The 21430-nt window shown below is 43.3% G+C and overlaps 1 protein-coding gene across 1 annotated transcript; it reads right to left on the bottom strand.

Moving 5' to 3' along the window:
- Positions 1 to 352: 352 nt before the first annotated feature.
- LOC138649066 (protein spinster homolog 1-like) lies at positions 353 to 15525 on the bottom strand. Its single transcript, XM_069739166.1, has 10 exons — positions 14998 to 15525; positions 14682 to 14751; positions 13928 to 14070; positions 13697 to 13837; positions 13335 to 13524; positions 12321 to 12386; positions 8883 to 8981; positions 4864 to 5035; positions 3446 to 3523; positions 353 to 2962 (listed from the first exon to the last, which is right to left on the bottom strand). The coding sequence occupies exons 3-9, from the start codon at positions 14050 to 14052 to the stop codon at positions 3486 to 3488; spliced, it is 831 nt and encodes a 276-aa protein (XP_069595267.1). The 5' UTR covers positions 14053 to 14070; positions 14682 to 14751; positions 14998 to 15525; the 3' UTR covers positions 353 to 2962; positions 3446 to 3485.
- Between the last annotated feature and the right edge of the window lie 5905 nt (positions 15526 to 21430).

The following is a 21430-nucleotide window of genomic DNA, read 5'->3' as shown; positions in this document are numbered from 1 at the left end:
CTCTAGTCACTATTTTGTATGAGCCATAACTTGTTTTTGTCAATGGAGCGATGTGACCCTTTTTTTCTAGGATGAACTGTAGTTTTTCTTGGCATAATTTTTGCATTCATGCGTCTATTTGATCACTTCTTATTCAATTGTTTTGAGGCAAGGTGAGAAAAACAGCTATTCTAGGAGTCTATTTTTACAAAATTAATCGAGCAGGATAAACAAGCACAGTGATTTTATATATCAGGTCGCTATGGACGTGGTGATACCGTGTTTTATATTTTGTTATTTTTCCATTTTTACATATCAGAAATGTTTATTCCTATATTTTGTGCAATTATATTGGTTTACCTGGTGAAAACAAACAAGTGAGATGGGAATATATTTGGTTTTTATTAAGTTGCCTAATAATTCTGCACAGTAATAGTTACCTGCACAAACAGATATCCTCCTAAGATAGCCAAATCTAAAAAAAAAACACTCCAACTTCCAAAAATATTAAGCTTTGATATTTATGAGTCTTTTGGGTTGATTGAGAACACAGTTGTTGATCAATAATAAAAATAATCCTCTAAAATACAACTTGCCTAATAATTCTGCACACAGTTTATTATATATCCTTAAGATTGACAGCTAGGACTCTATTAAAAGAGTAGATACAATGCCATAAACCCTTTTGCATACTCATTACATTGTTCTATGTAAGGCACTGAACCACTAGCGCCTTATATTGATATATACTATCTGCTGCTGCTCTTTCCGCCCCTTTACCACATGTGACATTCACTCTTTCCTACCCGACCCTTGCTTCAATAATGACTTTGCATTACTACATGTTCTTGTATCTCTATATATACCTTTGTATGTTTAATAAAGATGTTCTTTTGAATTATACTAGGGACTTTATACTCCATGTTAATTGTGTACATGATAGCAGGGTCTAATAGACTTCCATTATTGGTAGAGCCAGAGGCTGTTGTTAGGTCTCAGCTTGTCATGATAGCCATCAGCACACCGTGATTGCAAGAGGGTACTAATGAAGGTACAGAGGGAACACCTTCCCTCTCCCTCTGTCCACCATCTAGATGTGGCGGTCTCTATTGATCGCTGCATCTAAAACAGTCGGGATCGCTGCCAGCACTGAGCTCGGCAGTGACGGGCTGATACTCCTTGAAGTACGGGCTCAGCTGCTCTGCCTGCACAGCCCTATTGCCATAATAACAGCAGAGTTCATGTTAAATCCCACGTGCCCATGAAGTAATAGTATATATGTCATAGGGCATTAAGATGTTAGACCTTTCATTGTTTTTTTCTGTATGTATTTTCCATTTACCATAATGAAGGACTGACCACATATGTGGGCTCAGGACATGGAATGTAATGTGTGGACCTGGGGTGGAATCATGGACCATATATGAGGCTCCAATGATTTGTTGGGTTGACCACCACTTGAATCTATTGAGCACTGTGAAGATCCACACAGAGGCTCATGTAGACGGCTGTGTCATCATACTGACTATTAACTTCATTCAAGGTGTCAAAGATAAGAATTCTCAATAATAGTTGGAATAATATTCAATTGTTTATTTATCAATTTCCTATCAGTATGTATTCTGAGTGTGGGAGGAAACCGGAGAACCCGGAGGAAACCCACGCGAACACAGGGAGAACATACAAACTCCTTGCAGTTGTTTTCTCTGGTTGGGTTTGGACCCTAGCGCTGCAAAGCAAGAGTGCTAACCACTGAGCCACGGTGTTGCCCAATAGTCTTCAGTGTGGCCCTAATTATGATAGGCCTTATGACGAAGACATAACTTGATACAGAAGTCACTTCTCAGCATGAAATTTATGGTAAATATCGAGAACAGAGACCGAGCCCGGAATTTGCCTCTTCATGCATCAGGAAACTCACATTATTCCGTGAGTATGTCTGACATGTCGATTAGTGAGAACAGAGACCGAGCCCGGAATCTGTCTCTTTTTTGGCAGCAGGAAACTCACATTATTCCGTGAGCATGTCTGACTGCGGAAAGTCCAGTAAGTGAAATGTCCATAAGTGAGAACAGAGACCGAGCCCGGAATCTGCCTCTTTTTTTGCAGCAGGAAACTCACATTATTCCGTGAGTATGTCTGACTGCGGAAAGTCCAGTAAGTGAAATGTCCATAAGTGAGAACAGAGACCGAGCCCGGAATCTGTCTCTTTTTTTGCAGTAGGAAACTCACATTATTCCGTGAGTACGTCTGACTGCGGAAAGTCTAGTAAGTGAAATGTCCTTAAGTGAGAACAGAGACCGAGCCCGGAATCTGCCTCTTTTTTTGCAGTAGGAAACTCACATTATTCCGTGAGTACGTCTGACTGCGGAAAGTCCAGTAAGTGAAATGTCCATAAGTGAGAACAGAGACTGAGCCCGGAATCTGTCTCTTTTTTTGCAGTAGAAAACTCACATTATTCCGTGAGTGCGTCTGACTGCGGAAAGTCCAGTAAGTGAAATGTCCATAAGTGAGAACAGAGACCGAGCCTGGAATCTGCCTCTTTTTTTGCAGTAGGAAACTCACATTATTCCGTGAGTACGTCTGACTGCGGAAAGTCCAGTAAGTGAAATGTCTATAAGTGAGAACAGAGACCGAGCCCGGAATCTGTCTCTTTTTTTGCAGTAGGAAACTCATATCATTCCGTGAGTACGTCTGACTGCGGAAAGTCCAGTAAGTGAAATGTCTATAAGTGAGAACAGAGACCGAGCCCGGAATCTGTCTCTTTTTTTGCAGTAGGAAACTCACATCATTCCGTGAGTACGTCTGACTGCGGAAAGTCCAGTAAGTGAAATGTCCATAAGTGAGAGCAGAGACCGAGCCCGGAATCTGTCTCTTTTTTTCTGACATGTTTTTCTGACATTCTTGTAGAATAGTCATCACATCCGGCTGTATTCCATATTCATTGACGGTCACACTCAGGCCTTTCTCTGGGAATAGTGATCTGCAGAAATAATAAATATGACTGATTATGACTGAAGATGGAACAACTGGATATCATATATAAGTGGAACATAATGTGTTCCTGGTTACTGAATTATCGCCTTGTGAGAAAATATTTAAGATAATTGATATTTGCTTATTCTTGGGTTTGGACTATACCCCCATTCATATAGAGATGGCTGTCAACAAACTCCAGAAGGGAGACTTGTTACTTTTTGTTTTTTTTTAACATTGATCCAAATGGTTACTTAGACTCGACTGCTCAGACAGGATAACTATCCCAAATATTAGACTATTGGCTAAATAAATAGGAACTATATGATGTATTTTGGTGTCTCTTCAAGGCAGTTCACACACTTCTCCGACAGACATAAAACTCTGTCTAGAATCGATTTGGTTCTCACAAATATATTCTCCTTATCAAAAATGTAAAAAATGACTATTGGTCAAAAGACATAGTCTGACCATTCCTATCTTATCTTACCTTTAAGTATTCCTCAGGTCCAGCCTTAAACAATTCTAATTTATGGAGGTGTAACTATTACCTCCTGCAAGACACAATCTATAAAGAAACAATAGAAATAGGATTAAAAAATGATTTTATAGAAAATAATGCAGAAGGATTATCTCTATATACAGTAAAGCATTAAACCCAATGTATTCTACCGCTACGTTCGCTTCTCTCCATGAGACACACTGTGACATTATGTTACGGTCGTACTTTACTCCAATGCAACTCCACAGAGTATTTCCTTCCCAATCTCCTCTGTGCTGGAGAGGCTGTGGGAAACGGGGACATTTTACACATATTTTGGAATTGTCCCTCATTAAAGGAATTGTGGAAAGAAACTTCGAACTTACTCCTATGAATTTCTAAACCCAATATTACTCAATAAATAGCAGTATTATGACAAGATGGAGAAAAAATCCCACCCAAATTTCAACATATCTCTTGTTACATCTTTTCGGTGATTAAACATTTCATTGCAGCAAAATGGATGCAAATAATTCCACTATCAATATCAGAAGTAATGGAAGGGGCATCAACGCACAATATATGAGTTCAACTTTGTGTTTAGGTAAAAATGTTTTTTTTTTTAAACATATTTAGTTGGATGAATGTCATCATGTAAGTGTTTTTGTTTTAGCGCAAGCTAAACCCACAACTGAAAAACTAAAGGATGTGTATAACCAAAATGTACCAGATATGTACCAAATTAAATGTTTAGAAATATTATGTACAAAATGCAACATTATAATAGTCGGTTTATTCCTAATAATAATGAGCAACATTGACTTTACTTTCTTTCCTGTAACTTCGCATTGTTATCCCATTCTTCCCTTTTAATCCCTCCCCAATTTATACTCCTTGCTAACATTATTGTTGTTGGAAAATTTGGAAAAGTTAAATAAACACAATTGAACAAGATGACCGGACATTTAATTCTCTTTTCCAACTGTTCTAAATGCCATCATTGTCCTGAAACTATCGTTGCTCGTCCTTTATTCCTGGGGTTTTCAATTCTCCCTTTATATAAATCTATTTTTTTTTCAAGTGGACGTGACCCTCTAAACTTTTCTCTTTTTGAGAAATATCTTGATGATCAAATCTAGTTGGCTAAAATGCTTGATAAATATACAGGGAGACATATATCAGGAATGGGGAGATACGAGAACAAAAGACAGACAACGCCGGATTCAGAAGAAGAGCAGAATTTATATCAGGTTAAAACATATGCATATTTAGTTATGGAGCTTTGTTAATCTTATGTTATGGTGCTTTGTTACGGAGATAGATGTATTATACAGATGCTGGGTATTACAGTTACTCATTATGGAGCTAATGCTAATCCAAATTCTGCAGGAGATATGAGTGGATAATGAACATATTTGTGCACGTACCTTCGGACTCTGTCTCTGCTTTCTTACGATCTTCTTCAATAAAGTGGGCACATGCAAAAAAGAATCCTCCTCCGATAGCCACGACAAAGGGACAAACCATGAGGGCGTACTGCAAACTGCAGAACTTCCATAGATCCGAGTCTGGATTTTGAAGTTTGATGTGGTCGGATATCTGAAGATATGATGAAATAAATAGTTATGTGTGGTTAATGAAAGTAGAAAAAAACATAATTGACTGGACACGTTTACACTGACAGCAGTCAATGGATAACAATGGAATCGGGTGATCATAGAATGAGAAGGTGCCTCACTGCAGATAGTGGAGGAGCTCCATCCACCAAACCATGATCAGCACTGGTTCCAGTTTCCGCAGCCCCAGCACTACACATTGTCTAGAGACAGGACTGATGTGACATCCTCCTTCAGCAGATGATCTATGACATCACTCCAGGCCATCTTGTCTTTGGAGTTCTTCTGCCGTGCACACAAGATAAGAATAGTTTCCTGGTGCATAGCTTCCATGTATAGTCCTGCTGGGTAATGTATGTGTATGGATACTGCTTGTATGTCCTGAATGTCCGCTGTCTGCAGAGGCAGAATTCGCAGAATAAGTGATCATTAAGCCATGAACATTCATTCGCAGGACACAACGTTCCAAAGAGCAATTGTTAATTTTCCTAAATATGACCACCTAATAAATTATCTAATTGCTTAAAGTGGTTATTTAGGAATTGTTTTTTTTTAATATGAGCCTAAAAACTAACAGGCACTTTGAGGTAGTTGCTACGACAGGCAGTTACCTGCTTGTTCTACCCGGCGCAGGCACAGAGACATCACAAACCGCTCCTGCCACTGATTCAGCTGCTCATCAACAGAGCAGCTCATCTTCTTCCGGACTGCTCTGTTAACAGGGCGTGAGTGCTGAGGCCATGCTGATGGACAGCGTGGAGCCGGCTGTTAATCACCATGACGTTAGCAACCACTCTGCATCAACAGAGCAGAGTGGAAGAGAAGATGCTGCTCTGTCAACGTGACATCAGCAGAAGCCACTGAATCGGAGGTAAGAGCACTCTGCGTCGGCAGAGATCAGTGCATGCCGGGCACTACAGGCAGGTATTTAGTAACTACCTGCCAGCTTGTTCTTAGGCCCATAGTAAATAAAAAAAATAGTCCTGGTGAACCCTTTTAAGGCTAGTTCTTTTAACGCTGCTACATCTGTATATATCTGTTAGAATACTTTGTGTAGACATGGGGACCACCACAAAAACACAGCATTACATAAGGTACTGTACCAGTCAGACCTCAGGATACGGCTATAGCCACATCCCCTGTACATGTCTGTGTGTTGTCCGTCTTTTTCTTCATCCGTACAAACATGTGTTTTAAAAACTCCCTGTGTCTCTGGTCAGTGAGACTCAGAGCATGCCCTATTCTCATCTGTTTTGCGGATCAGATTTGGCCATGAAAGAGTTACTGTCATTTTAATTTTTATGGAAAAAAAAAATCAAATAGTACAAGTGAAAATTAGCAACTTTGCAACAAATCTTATCTTGGACTTCAGAAAGGCAGATAATAAAAGACTCAGATATAGGGTAGGAAACGTTTAATGACTCGATGTGCTAAAGGATAGAAATGTCCAAGAAGGATTGGAGATTTTGCTAAATTAAATTCTCACTGCACAATCAGTATCAATTCCCAAAAGAAGGAAGAATTGGAAGTTTTTAAAGAGACCAGGATGGATGAACACAGAACTTAAACACTTGCCAAAAAGGAAAAAATAAATATATATCAAATGGAAAGAGGGAATGCAGGGCAATCGTTAGAACAACTAAAGCCAGTAATAAATAGAAGCTTGCAAGGGAGAACAAAAGCAGTAAAAAAGGATTTGGGGGGTATGTCAAAAGCAAAAGAAAAGTCAAAGATGCTATAGGATTTTTACAGGATGAAAAGAGTCAAGTGGTCAAAATTGATGTAGAGAAGGCCGAACTTTTAAATTTATATTTTACACCTGTGTTCTCTAAGAGAGCAAATGTAACATCAAGTGATCATTGGTGTTCTATCAAAGGAATAAATAAATTCACACTATCCATAAACAGAGATATGGTGAGGGAACACTTAGCCAATTTACATGAATTTAAACTTTCTGGTCCAGATGAATTACATCCTAGGATACTGAAAGTTATAGCAGAAAAAATTGCAGAGCCACTAGCCAAAATCCTGAAAGAACAGGAGATGTCCCATAAGATTAGAGAAGGGCAAATGTCCCTATCTTCAAAAAAGGAAAGACGATTGAACAAGGAAATTACAGGCCAGTGAGCCTTACTTCTATACCAGGAAAGATCTTTGAACAAATTATTAATCAGCATGTATTTAAGTACTTTGATAAGAATACAGTAACTAACAAGAGCCAGCATGGATTTGTAGCAAACATGTCATGTCACACTAATCTAATTTCCTTCTATGATGGAATCACTGGGTGGATCAGGGAAATGTGGTAGATATAGTATATCTTGACTTCAACAAAGCATTTGATAAAGTATCTCATACAATCATTATTGAAAAAATGACCGAGTATGGGATTGACAAGGCTACGGTTAGGTGGATTTATAACTGGCTCAGTGATCGTACTCAAAGAGTGGTAATAAATGGCTGCACATCCAATTGGAAGAGTGTTTCAAATGGGGTACCAAAAGGCTCTTTCCTCACCCCAGTGCTGTGCAACATTTTTATAAATGATCTAGATAAGAAAACTGAAGGTAAACTGATCAAATTTGTAGACAAATAAAACCTCTGAGGAATAGCTAACACTAGCTAACTCTAGAAAAGACAGAGAAAGGATTCAGAAGGATCTAGATAAACTTGAATAATGGGCAGCGACTAATAGAATTATTTTTAATATGAAGAAATGCAAGATTCTACATGTAGGCAAGAAAAACTAAAATTCCATTTACAGAATGGGAGGAATAGAACAAGCAACAGCATGTTTGAAAAAGACCGGTATGCTAATAGTGTGTCAAACAGAAATCAGTCCCAGGAGCGCTGAAGGAAACTCAGACAACATATGTCGACGGTGTTTACTGTTGAAACGCGTTGTGGCAAACGACATATGTTGTCTGAGTTTCCTTCAGCGCTCCTGGGACTGATTTCTGTTTGACACACATTCTTATCCTCCTTTGGAGGTATTCAGCTGGAGCTGCAGTGGTGCTCGACAACTCCCTTTCATCTCCCCTTCCCTGGGTCAATTCCTCTGCGCTCCCCTCTGACTGCTTTCACTTATCTTGAGGTATGCTAATAGATCACAGACTACACATGAGTCAACAGTGTGATGCAGCAGCAAAAAAGGCAAACCCATTTCTAGGATGTATTAAGAAAAGCAGAAAAGAGTCTAGATCACGTGACAAAATTATTCCTCTCTACTCCTCTTTGGTCATACTTCATATGGAATACTGTATCCAGTTCTGGGCAACACATTTTACAAAAGACATTGAAAAACTGGAGCAAGGTCAGAGAAGAGCTACCAGGATGGTGAGTGGACTGCAAAGTATGTCCTACGAGGAACGATTAAAGGATCTGGGAATGTTTATCTTGCAAAAAAAAAAAGGCTAAGAGGAGACTTAATAGCTGTCTACAAATATCTGAAGGGCTGTCATAGTGTAGAGGGATCATCCTTATTCTCATTTGCACATGGAAACACGAGAAACAATGGAGTGAAACTGAAAGGGAGAAGATACAGATTAGATATTAGAAAAAAGAAAAGATAAAAGTTTTTGACAATGAGGGTAATCAATGAGTGGAACAGGCAGCCAAGAGAGGTGGTGAGTTCTCCTTCATTGAAGTCTTCAGAGACTTGACAGACATCTGTCTGGGATGGTTTAGTGAATCCTGCATTGAGCAGGATGTTGGACACGATGACCCTGGAGGTCCCTTCCAACTTTGACATTCTATTTTTCTAGGATGTACAAATGGAAAAAGATGTGTGAATGCAGCCTTAAAGTGATGTGAAAATATGTAACACTTACCAGCCCGATGATATAGGCGCTTCCGGCTTTCCCCAGCAGGTCGGACACTATCATAAATATGGCCTGTGCTGTTGATCGGCTTGCAGGAGACACCACATACTGAAACAAGAGAATATTCTGAGTGAGCAGAATGAAGTCACTGGACGCGGCAAGTTAAGAGAACATTGGCAAAGTGAACATATACGTGAAACAGAAGGAAAGAGCACAGTCAGCCAGGATTGGAAAAGAAGCCCAGAAACGGGTTGTGGATGGAGATTTTATTAAAGAAGTTTTTAATCTTCTTGCGCTAAGTCTATTTTGGAGTTTAGTTGGGAATTATCCAACAAACGCTTGGATACAGCCAGGATTAACCCCTTAATGACCACCAATGCATCTTTTTACTGACCAGAGATAGCATCCCCATACAGGTGACAATCCAGTAGCTGTCGGCTGTACACTATAGCTGACAACTTGCTGCATCAGCCACAATCCGTGTTGGCACCATCCATATCTGTTTAACCCCTTAGATGCTGCTGTCAAAATGGACTACGTCATATAAATGGTTAACAGACTATGGGGTCTTCCTATTTAACCTCATCGGCACCCAGATCATGATTGTGTGGTCCTGATGTTTGCCATGGCAATTCACGGCCAAATAGCGGCCTTAGAGTCTGCCGGCTACAGTGGCCACATTTATGGGTAAAAATACACTTTTCTGTTCTGTTATGCCTCTTTGCATTAATTCCTGAAAATTACCTGAAGGGTTAATAAACTACCTGTCAGCAATTTTCAATATGTCAGGTGGTACTGTTTTTTAAATGGCATCACTTTTGACGGTTTTCCAATATATAGGACCCCCCAAAGTCACTTCAAACCTGGATAGGTCCTTAAAAAATACATTTTGTAAATTTCCTTGAAAAAAATGAAAAATTACTGCTACACTTTTAAACCTCCTGAAATGCTAACAAAATAAAAGAACATTTTGCAAATGATGCTGATGTGAAGCAGACATGTGGGAAATGTTATTTATTAATGTTTTTCTGTGATATCACTATCTGGATTAACCCTTTACCGGCATCGGACGTACTATACCGTCCGATGCCGGCTCCCCTGCTTTGATGCAGGGCTCCGCGGTGAGCCCGCACCAAAGCCGGGACATGTCAGCTGTTTTGAACAGCTGGCATGTGCCCGTAATAGGCGCGGGCAGAATCGCGATCTGCCCGCACCTATTAACTAGTTAAATGCCGCTGTCAAACGCAGACAGCGGCATTTAACTACCGCTTCCGGCCGGGCGGCCGGAAATGACGTCATCGCCGACCCCCGTCACATGTCCGGGGGTCGGCGATGCGTCTCCATTGTAGCCATAGAGGTCCTTGAGACCTCTATGGTTACTGATTGCCCGTCGCTGTGAGCGCCACCCTGTGGTCGGCGCTCACAGCACACGTGCAATTCTGCTACATAGCAGCGATCAGCAGATCGCTGCTATGTAGCAGAGCCGATCGGCTTGTGCCTGCTTCTAGCCTCTCATGGAGGCTATTGAAGCATGGCAAAAGTTAAAAAAAAAAGTTTAAAAAAATGTGAAAAAAATAAAAAAAACATAAAAGTTTAAATCACCCCCCTTTCGCCCCAATCAAAATAAATCAATAAAAAAAATATCAAATCTACGCATATTTGGTATCGCCGCGCTCAGAATTGCCCGATCTATCAAATAAAAAAAAGTATTAACCTGATCGCTAAACAGCGTAGCGGGAAAAAAACTCGAAACACCAGAATTACGTTTTTTTGGTCGCCGCGACATTGCATTAAAATGCAATAACGGGCGATCAAAAGAACGTATCTGCACCGAAATGCTATCATTAAAAACGTCATCTCGGCACGCAAAAAATAAGCCCTCAACCGACCCCAGATCACGAAAAATGGAGACGCTACGAGTATCGGAAAATGGCGCAATTTTTTTTTTTTTTTTTTTTAGCAAAGTTTGGAATTTTTTTTCACCACTTAGATAAAAAATAACCTAGTCATGTTTGGTGTCTATGAACTCGTAATGACCTGGAGAATCATAATGGCAGGTCATTTTTAGCATTTAGTGAACCTAGCAAAAAAGCCAAACAAAAAACCAATGTGGGATTGCACTTTTTTTGCAATTTCACCGCACTTGGAATTTTTTTCCCGTTTTCTAGTACACGACATGCTAAAACCAATGATGTCGTTCAAAAATACAACTCGTCCCGCAAAAAATAAGCCCTCACATGGCCAAATTGACGGAAAAATAAAAAAGTTATGGCTCTGGGAAGGAGGGGAGCGAAAAACGAACACGGAAAAACGAAAAATCCCCTGGTCATGAAGGGGTTAAAGGGATAATCATTCAAAGTTTGAAAATTGCAATCAATTTTTTTTTACGTTTTTGTCAATTTTCTGATATTTTTTTTTAAATAAACACAAAACATATCAACCTAAATTTACCAATGTCATAAATAATAATGTGCCAATATACCGCCAACTCCACAGAACCCTGATAGGCAGATGAGTTGCCCCAAATGTGGCCCATCAAGAACAGATATGGAGCATGGCATGTGGTCGTGTCCTAAGACACAAGAGTTATGGACAATGGTTCAAGATATGTATCTACAGATGTGTGGGATCTGGGTGGATTCTAGCCCGATGTGCTGGCTGTTTCATTATACGACAGGCAAAACAAAAGGGGGTCAGTTACATGATCTGTTCCATACTATTGCTTTGGTGACAAAACGTTTAATTTTGCAATATTGGTTGGCTAGTACACTCCCAGGGATAAAAGAGATTAAAGCAGGACTAATGGCTGTCCTATATTTAGAAAAAAGAGAAGCAGAAAGGGATAAAGATAAGATGACGAAAAGATTTTTTTAAAAATGGAGAGTGTTCATAGAATCCTTATTGTCGACAGGGGAAATTCAAGAGATAATGAGGTCCTTTGTTAATTCAGATTGGTATTTGTTAGAAGATTTAAGTGGTAGTTTGGATAAATTAAAATTTGTCACATGATAAATGCATCAGTTGGTGTATGTTCTGGATTTGATTGTCGGATTCCAATCATTGAAGCTGGTTAGATGTGGACATTAGGGGATATGTTAATACTATTTGTGTTACAAAGATTAATGTTTGTTTTATTTCTATGTAATAATTTAAAGCAACATTTGCAATATGTATTGTACTTATTTGTTTAAAAAAAAAAAAAAACAACCAATAAAAATGATGTTTTAAAAAAAAAATAATAATGTGCCATGAAAAAACAATCTCAAAATCGCTGGGATATGTTGAAGCGTTCCAGAGTTATTACCACATAAAGTGACACTGGTCAGATTTCAAAATTTGGCCCTGTCACTAAGGGGTTAAGGAGCATCGGTGGGTGAAACAGAACATACAGGCTGACTGCATAATATAATTTTAGTTGTGCTAAGTTTAGCGCTTTTCTCCACTCACCAGGCGAATATCAGCCGAAACGGAGCAGTTCAGATTCAGACATAAGATTCCGATGAATAAACACACCTGCAGAGATAAAGAACAATACACATGTAGACTTAATTCTTAAGGTACCGTCACATTTAGCGACGCTGCAGCGATCTAGACAACGATGCCGATCACTGCAGCGTCGCTGTGTGGTCGCTGGAGAGCTGTCACACAGACAGCTCTCCAGCGACCAACGATGCCGAAGTCCCCGGGTAACCAGGGTAAACATCGGGTTACTAAGCGCAGGGCCGCGCTTAGTAACCCGATGTTTACCCTGGTTACCAGTGTAAAAAAAAACAAACACTACATACTTACATTCCGGTGTCTGTCGCGTCCCCCGGCATTCTGCTTCCCTGCACTGTGTAAGCGCCAGCCGTAAAGCAGAGCGGTGACGTCACCGCTGTGCTCTGCTTTACGGCCAGCCGGCGCTGACACAGTGCAGGGAAGCTGACGCCGGGGGACGCGACAGCCACTGGAATGTAAGTATGTAGTGTTTTTTTTTTTTTTTTACATTTACACTGGTAACCAGGGTAAACATCGGGTTACTAAGCGCGGCCCTGCGCTTAGTAACCCGATGTTTACCCTGGTTACCAGTGAAGACATCGCTGAATCGGTGTCACACACGCCGATTCAGCGATTTCTGCGGGAGATCCAGCGACGAAATAAAGTTCTGGACTTTCTGATCCGACCAACGATGTCACAGCAGGATCCAGATCGCTGCTGCGTGTCAAACACAACGATATCGCAGGACGCTGCAACGTCACGGATCGCTAGCAATATCGTTGTTAAGTTGTTCAGTGTGACGGTACCTTTACACACTTTCCTATCCACTATAGGTTTTGTCTTTTTAATCCATTCATGCACCCCAGCTTCCATACATTCATACAGTGCACCCGCCATAGTCTATGATTTCTACTGCTCATTACATCCGTCCTATTTCCGAGACCCAGTAAGGGAATGAACACAATCTACACATCAGGTACTTACATAAGTGGCCACCAGACTGATGTTTCCCAGAAATATAGCCAAGAATAGGAAAATGGCGGAGATGAGCATGCCAGACGCACACACTAACGGGTCGGCACGAGGGTTGCACTTCTTGTATATTTTGGCTATCTCCACTCCTGAGACAACTCCACAGATGCCAGCGATGAATGTAATTCCACCAAAAATCAGACTGCAAAGAAAAGTGGTAACAAGATTAGTCAAGGAGCTTGAATGAATGATATATAAATAATTTGATATACTAATCATTTGAAATAAAAATATTTTTGAAATAGAAAACTGGGGCAAAGGGAATATTAAATTCCCACCAGTGATTGTCAAATCAAAGTTTGATGAACTTGTACCTGTCCTGAGAGTCGCAGTCTTCAGTCTGACATGGTGTGATGTCCCAGGCGCGCTTCAGGAAAGTGAGAGCGTGGAAGCCGATGGCACCGGATGCAAACTTTACAGCCATCATCCCAAGTGTGCAAAACAGAAAACTCCAGCTGCAGAAAGTGAAAAGGGAAAAGCATGTAAATAACGCAGAAGTCACGGGGTGGATCAGTGACATCAATCAGTGCACAGAAAACACCTACTTTTTACGGAGTTGTTTCACATCTGAAGTCCATGCTTTGGAGCTCGACGGTTTGCTGTTATTTCCTCCTGTTGCTCCTCTGGTCGGTTCTTTTACAAACACAAACATGAGCAGGACTCCTATCATGCCCAGAGCAGGGGAGATCTGTGTAGATGAAGAAGGAGACCACATATTACATATACCGAGGTGTCATCAGAAAAAAGATGTGACCACAGACTGTTGTGGCACTGGTTCTATTAAAGGGATTCTATCACCAGGTGTTTGCTGCAGGTATGGGCGCAGCATGATGTAGGGACAGAGACCTCTAATCCAGCAATGTGTCACTTGCTGGTCTGCTTGGTGCAATTTTGATAAAATCCCTGTTTTTTCTGCTGCAGATCTTGCAGAGCACTGAATGCTGAGCCCTGTGTAACCCCGCCCACATCACTGATTGGCAGCTTTTTCTCTGTATACTGTACGTAGGCAGAAAGCTACCAATCAGTGGTGTGAAAGGGGTTACACAGAGCAGGAGGGCTACATGGCATGAGACAACTAGTAACCTCATAATTTCCTGCTGATAAAACAGTGATATTTTTTCTAAACTACAAGGAGCAGTAAGTGACACATCACAGGAATCAGGTTCTCTGCCCCTACAGGATCCCTGCTCTCAGATTAAATTATAAAAACCTACTGGCAGAATCCCTTTAAAACTATATAGAAATTATATTTAAGATTCACAGTTTGTGTCCACAAGATCCCTCAGACCTATTACTTACCCGAAAGGCCCAACGCCAGTCTCCAGAGGCCGCACTTGTCACTTTACAGCCAATGATGTAACCAAGGCCACTGTAATAAACAAAAACAAAGTTGTCATCATTTCTGCACACATATAAACATATACATGTGTGAGTGTCTTTCTCCGGCTCCTCCTTCCTGATTAATGATTCCTCATTACTTGCGGAGGGTTTTGTAAGATGCCATCCATATGTCTTGTACATGATGCATCTGCGGAGCGCAATCTGGGCCGAAAATAGTCCACAACAAATCCGCCTTGTCGGAATGACTTTAACCAATAAATAGGTCCATACTCACCTGCCAATAAATAATGCTACGTGATAACAGGAGAGCGCGCGGCTGCGCCGGTCCCCCACACACAGGTCAGCAATGATTGTGGGGGCAGTTATTTTAAAGCTCGCCTGTGCTGCTCCCACCAGTCCATTAATCAACAGAAAAACTGTAAAATACTGTGAAAACACAAAAAAAATTCAGTGACTATTAAATAAATGTTTTCTTAGACACCTAAAGAAATACTGTAATTTTGGAGCCGCTCCTGCTTGTGCCCCGCAAATACTAATGCGAAATACTGATCCAGATGCAAACAAGTGAGAGGCTTTACGGCTCCTGCAGACGTCTGTGGATCATGGTCCGATCACAGGCTACAATGCACAGACAGCGTGATAGTGATGATTGGAAACCCGCGGCCTGTCCGGGCATTGCGCTCTATGATGGCATCGAGATCCACAGATGCTTCCTGGCATCAGAGGCGCAGGACCGGGAGCCGTCCTCTGAGCTTCCGGCCATGACCTGGGTGCACAGTTCTCCACCTTCAAAGGTGCTGTGCACATGCTGGTCACTTCAGAAGATGGCTTCCAGTCATGCGCAGTGCATGTCTGAGGCCAGGAAGCGTACACCCAGCTGCTGAGGGGCAGTGACGCTGCCGAAATGTGTGGAGCACGTGCGCGGGATGTGCAGGAGCTGGCGATGATGACGAAAGCCCCTGCAAATTATGTTATCACTCCCACAGGGCCGTGATAACATGGAAGGAGGGCTGACTTTTAACCTCATTTTTTATAGAAAAACGTTCTACAGGGCTGGTAGGCAGGGGATTTACTCCTAGATAAGTGAGTGCTGCTGGGTGGAGGCCATGGGGGGCCGACAGGATCTTTATGTTCACCTTCTACAGGGCTGGTAGGCAGGGGATTTACTCCTAGATAAGTGAGTGCTGCTGGGTGGAGGACATGGGGGGCTGACAGGATCTCTTTATGTTCACGTTCTACAGGGCTGGTAGGCAGGGGATTTACTCCTAGATAAGTGAGTGCTGCTGGGTGGAGGGCATGGGGGGCTGACGGGATCTCTTTATGTTCATGTTCTACAGGGCTGGTAGGCAGGGGATTTACTCCTAGATAAGTGAGTGCTCCTGGGTGGAGGACATGGGGGGCTGACAGGATCTCTTTATGTTCATGTTCTACAGGGCTGGTAGGCAGGGGATTTACTCCTAGATAAGTGAGTGCTGCTGGGTGGAGGGCATGGGGGGCTGACAGGATCTCTTTATGTTCACAGTCTACAGGGCTGGTAGGCAGGGGATTTACTCCTAGATAAGTGAGTGCTGCTGGGTGGAGGCCATGGGGGGCCGACAGGATCTTTATGTTCACCTTCTACAGGGCTGGTAGGCAGGGGATTTACTCCTAGATAAGTGAGTGCTGCTGGGTGGAGGACATGGGGGGCTGACAGGATCTCTTTATGTTCACGTTCTACAGGGCTGGTAGGCAGGGGATTTACTCCTAGATAAGTGAGTGCTCCTGGGTGGAGGACATGGGGGGCTGACAGGATCTCTTTATGTTCACATTCTACAGGGCTGGTAGGCAGGGGATTTACTCCTAGATAAGTGAGTGCTCCTGGGTGGAGGGCATGGGGGGCTGACGGGATCTCTTTATGTTCACATTCTACAGGGCTGGTAGGCAGGGGATTTACTCCTAGATAAGTGAGTGCTGCTGGGTGGAGGACATGGGGGGCTGACGGGATCTCTTTATGTTCACATTCTACAGGGCTGGTAGGCAGGGGATTTACTCCTAGATAAGTGAGTGCTCCTGGGTGGAGGACATGGGGGGCTGACAGGATCTCTTTATGTTCACATTCTACAGGGCTGGTAGGCAGGGGATTTACTCCTAGATAAGTGAGTGCTGCTGGGTGGAGGCCATGGGGGGCTGACGGGATCTCTTTATGTTCACGTTCTACAGGGCTGGTAGGCAGGGGATTTACTCCTAGATAAGTGAGTGCTGCTGGGTGGAGGACATGGGGGGCTGACGGGATCTCTTTATGTTCACGTTCTACAGGGCTGGTAGGCAGGGGATTTACTCCTAGATAAGTGAGTGCTGCTGGGTGGAGGGCATGGGGGGCTGACAGGATCTTTATGTTCACGTTCTACAGGGCTGGTAGGCAGGGGATTTACTCCTAGATAAGTGAGTGCTGCTGGGTGGAGGACATGGGGGGGTGACAGGATCTTTATGTTCAAGTTCTACAGGGCTGGTAGGCAGGGGATTTACTCCTAGATAAGTGAGTGCTGCTGGGTGGAGGGCATGGGGGGCTGACAGGATCTCTTTATGTTCACGTTCTACAGGGCTGGTAGGCAGGGGATTTACTCCTAGATAAGTGAGTGCTGCTGGGTGGAGGGCATGGGGGGCTGACAGGATCTCTTTATGTTCACGTTCTACAGGGCTGGTAGGCAGGGGATTTACTCCTAGATAAGTGAGTGCTGCTGGGTGGAGGACATGGGGGGCTGACAGGATCTCTTTATGTTCACATTCTACAGGGCTGGTAGGCAGGGGATTTACTCCTAGATAAGTGGGTGCTGCTGGGTGGAGGACATGGGGGGCTGACAGGATCTCTTTATGTTCACGTTCTACAGGGCTGGTAGGCAGGGGATTTACTCCTAGATAAGTGAGTGCTGCTGGGTGGAGGACATGGGGGGCTGACAGGATCTCTTTATGTTCACGTTCTACAGGGCTGGTAGGCAGGGGATTTACTCCTAGATAAGTGAGTGCTCCTGGGTGGAGGGCATGGGGGGCTGACAGGATCTCTTTATGTTCATGTTCTACAGGGCTGGTAGGCAGGGGATTTACTCCTAGATAAGTGAGTGCTGCTGGGTGGAGGACATGGGGGGCTGACAGGATCTCTTTATGTTCACGTTCTACAGGGCTGGTAGGCAGGGGATTTACTCCTAGATAAGTGAGTGCTGCTGGGTGGAGAGCATGGGGGGCTGACAGGATCTCTTTATGTTCACGTTCTACAGGGCTGGTAGGCAGGGGATTTACTCCTAGATAAGTGAGTGCTCCTGGGTGGAGGACATGGGGGGCTGACAGGATCTCTTTATGTTCATGTTCTACAGGGCTGGTAGGCAGGGGATTTACTCCTAGATAAGTGAGTGCTGCTGGGTGGAGGGCATGGGGGGCTGACAGGATCTCTTTATGTTCACGTTCTACAGGGCTGGTAGGCAGGGGATTTACTCCTAGATAAGTGAGTGCTGCTGGGTGGAGGGCATGGGGGGCTGACAGGATCTCTTTATGTTCACAGTCTACAGGGCTGGTAGGCAGGGGATTTACTCCTAGATAAGTGAGTGCTGCTGGGTGGAGGGCATGGGGGGCTGACAGGATCTCTTTATGTTCATGTTCTACAGGGCTGGTAGGCAGGGGATTTACTCCTAGATAAGTGAGTGCTGCTGGGTGGAGGACATGGGGGGCTGACAGGATCTCTTTATGTTCACGTTCTACAGGGCTGGTAGGCAGGGGATTTACACTTAGATAAGTGAGTGCTGCTGGGTGGAGGGCATGGGGGGCTGACAGGATCTCTTTATGTTCACAGTCTACAGGGCTGGTAGGCAGGGGATTTACTCCTAGATAAGTGAGTGCTGCTGGGTGGAGGGCATGGGGGGCTGACAGGATCTCTTTATGTTCATGTTCTACAGGGCTGGTAGGCAGGGGATTTACTCCTAGATAAGTGAGTGCTGCTGGGTGGAGGGCATGGGGGGCTGACAGGATCTCTTTATGTTCACGTTCTACAGGGCTGGTAGGCAGGGGATTTACACTTAGATAAGTGAGTGCTCCTGGGTGGAGGGCATGGGGGGCTGACAGGATCTTTATGTTCACGTTCTACAGGGCTGGTAGGCAGGGGATTTACTCCTAGATAAGTGAGCACTGCTGGGTGGAGGACATGGGGGGCTGACAGGATCTCTTTATGTTCACGTTCTACAGGGCTGGTAGGCAGGGGATTTACTCCTAGATAAGTGAGCACTGCTGGGTGGAGGACATGGGGGGCTGACAGGATCTCTTTATGTTCACGTTCTACAGGGCTGGTAGGCAGGGGATTTACTCCTAGATAAGTGAGCACTGCTGGGTGGAGGACATGGGGGGCTGACAGGATCTCTTTATGTTCACGTTCTACAGGGCTGGTAGGCAGGGGATTTACTCCTAGATAAGTGAGTGCTCCTGGGTGGAGGGCATGGGGGGCTGACAGGATCTCTTTATGTTCACGTTCTATAGGGCTGGTAGGCAGGGGATTTACTCCTAGATAAGTGAGTGCTCCTGGGTGGAGGGCATGGGGGGCTGACAGGATCTCTTTATGTTCACGTTCTACAGGGCTGGTAGGCAGGGGATTTACTCCTAGATAAGTGAGTGCTCCTGGGTGGAGGACATGGGGGGCTGACAGGATCTCTTTATGTTCACGTTCTACAGGGCTGGTAGGCAGGGGATTTACTCCTAGATAAGTGAGTGCTCCTGGGTGGAGGACATGGGGGGCTGACAGGATCTCTTTATGTTCACGTTCTACAGGGCTGGTAGGCAGGGGATTTACTCCTAGATAAGTGAGTGCTCCTGGGTGGAGGGCATGGGGGGCTGACAGGATCTTTATGTTCACGTTCTACAGGGCTGGTAGGCAGGGGATTTACTCCTAGATAAGTGAGTGCTGCTGGGTGGAGGGCATGGGGGGCTGACAGGATCTCTTTATGTTCACAGTCTACAGGGCTGGTAGGCAGGGGATTTACTCCTAGATAAGTGAGTGCTCCTGGGTGGAGGGCATGGGGGGTCTGACAGGATCTTTATGTTCACTTTACCTCATTGGGAACGAAGGACAGGCTGATAATTGTGGCTGACCAGATGGTCATTCCTGCACACACAATGTGTTTCCTGCTCCAGCGGTCTCCCAGGTATCCAAAGATTTGTCCAAACAGGACATTGCCGACCATGAATGCTAAAATGGGAAGGAAAAAAACAAGAGGTCAATAAAAACATTTCTATATTTTTGCATTTTTATTTATATTTGAGGATTATTTAGACGGTTTCACTTAAACATTTCTCCCGTCCTCCTCACTTTAGAATAAGATTTTATGTTGGAATGTTACCTAAGTCTATAAGGCCGGATCGACTGTCATCTATCTTAAAGGCGGCTTGCAGGTAAGGCTTCGCTCCTGTCAGAACAAAAAGAGGAACACAAGTGATTACTGTAATGGGAGAAGTGCAGGAACAGACGTCACAGCAAGTAACGAGCCGTCTCGTTGGCCATGAAGGTTTGTGCCCTTTTACGTTGCAGTTAGGGGCCTTATACACCTTGTCCCCGAAATACCCGTGTACCCCTACTTACCTGCGATAGTGAAGAAAGCCATGGTGATCACTACATGAATGTAGGTTAGAATGCCTACAGTGAAGAAGGAACGGGTGACGGAAACTCCAGTCCGCTCGTGCAGGTCCTGCGTTTCGCCGTTCTCATCCTTCTCTTGATGGACAATGCCTTTATCCACATCATTAGATGGAATTGGCATTTTGTGGGTGGATGTGCAGAGAGATGCCATGTTCACAGAGCCCTGCAAACACTGGAGAAAAACACGAGAAACAAAAATATTACATTAATCTCAGTCTGTGGTGCGGAAATTCAGTGGTAATGCAGTATATAGTACAATAAGCAAAGAATAATAAGTTAAAGTCCCCTAGGGGACTAAAATAAGGTAAAAATCAATAATTCTATAGGGAAATCTATATCTGTCCCTCTATCATCATCTGCAGGTCGTGTGCCCCTGGGAAAGACTCCCATAACTCATTAGACTAAGTTCACACGTACCTTTCTCTCTCTCCACCGGAGGGCGCTGATAATAAGAAATAATTATCGCTTTCTATAACAGATTTTGCAACACACAAATCGTGACTGCGACTCACACTAGAAAGTGACTGGGCTCAGGCCGTCACCCATAGGTAGACGCAGGGACCGCCAAGTGTGACATCTACAGCCTGTCATCGGGGGTTCTAAGCCACTGTGATGTCATCGTATTCTGCATTCCTGATTGGAAGCATTTGCTATTACTACACCTGCCACATATTGGGATAGGATCGTGGACATGGGAATACCCCTTTAATTACATAGTGTCCTCCTTTTTTATTATTATTATTATTATTATTATTATTATTCACAGCGCCTTCTCTCTATCACATAGTCCTCTCTTATTAGATACTAGATGGCAGCCCGATTCTAAAGAATCGGGAGTCTAGAATCCATATATACTTTATTTATTCAAATGTAAGAATAATACAATTAATAAATAATAGTAAGAAAGAACAAAAATAATAGGCAGTATATGGAGAAAACACCAAACAAAAGTTCAAAATTGGTGTGAAAATGTCACTGAACCACTTCACAACTAAATATATATAGTTTTGGTAAATGGTATTATCATTTTTTTGACGAAATTCGGCAGGAGCTTGAA

Source organism: Ranitomeya imitator, chromosome 9 (genome assembly GCF_032444005.1).
Source record: "Ranitomeya imitator isolate aRanImi1 chromosome 9, aRanImi1.pri, whole genome shotgun sequence".
NCBI lineage: Eukaryota > Metazoa > Chordata > Amphibia > Anura > Dendrobatidae > Ranitomeya > Ranitomeya imitator.
Note: the sequence above shows the minus strand (reverse complement) of the source record. Positions and strands in the feature narration are given on the sequence as shown.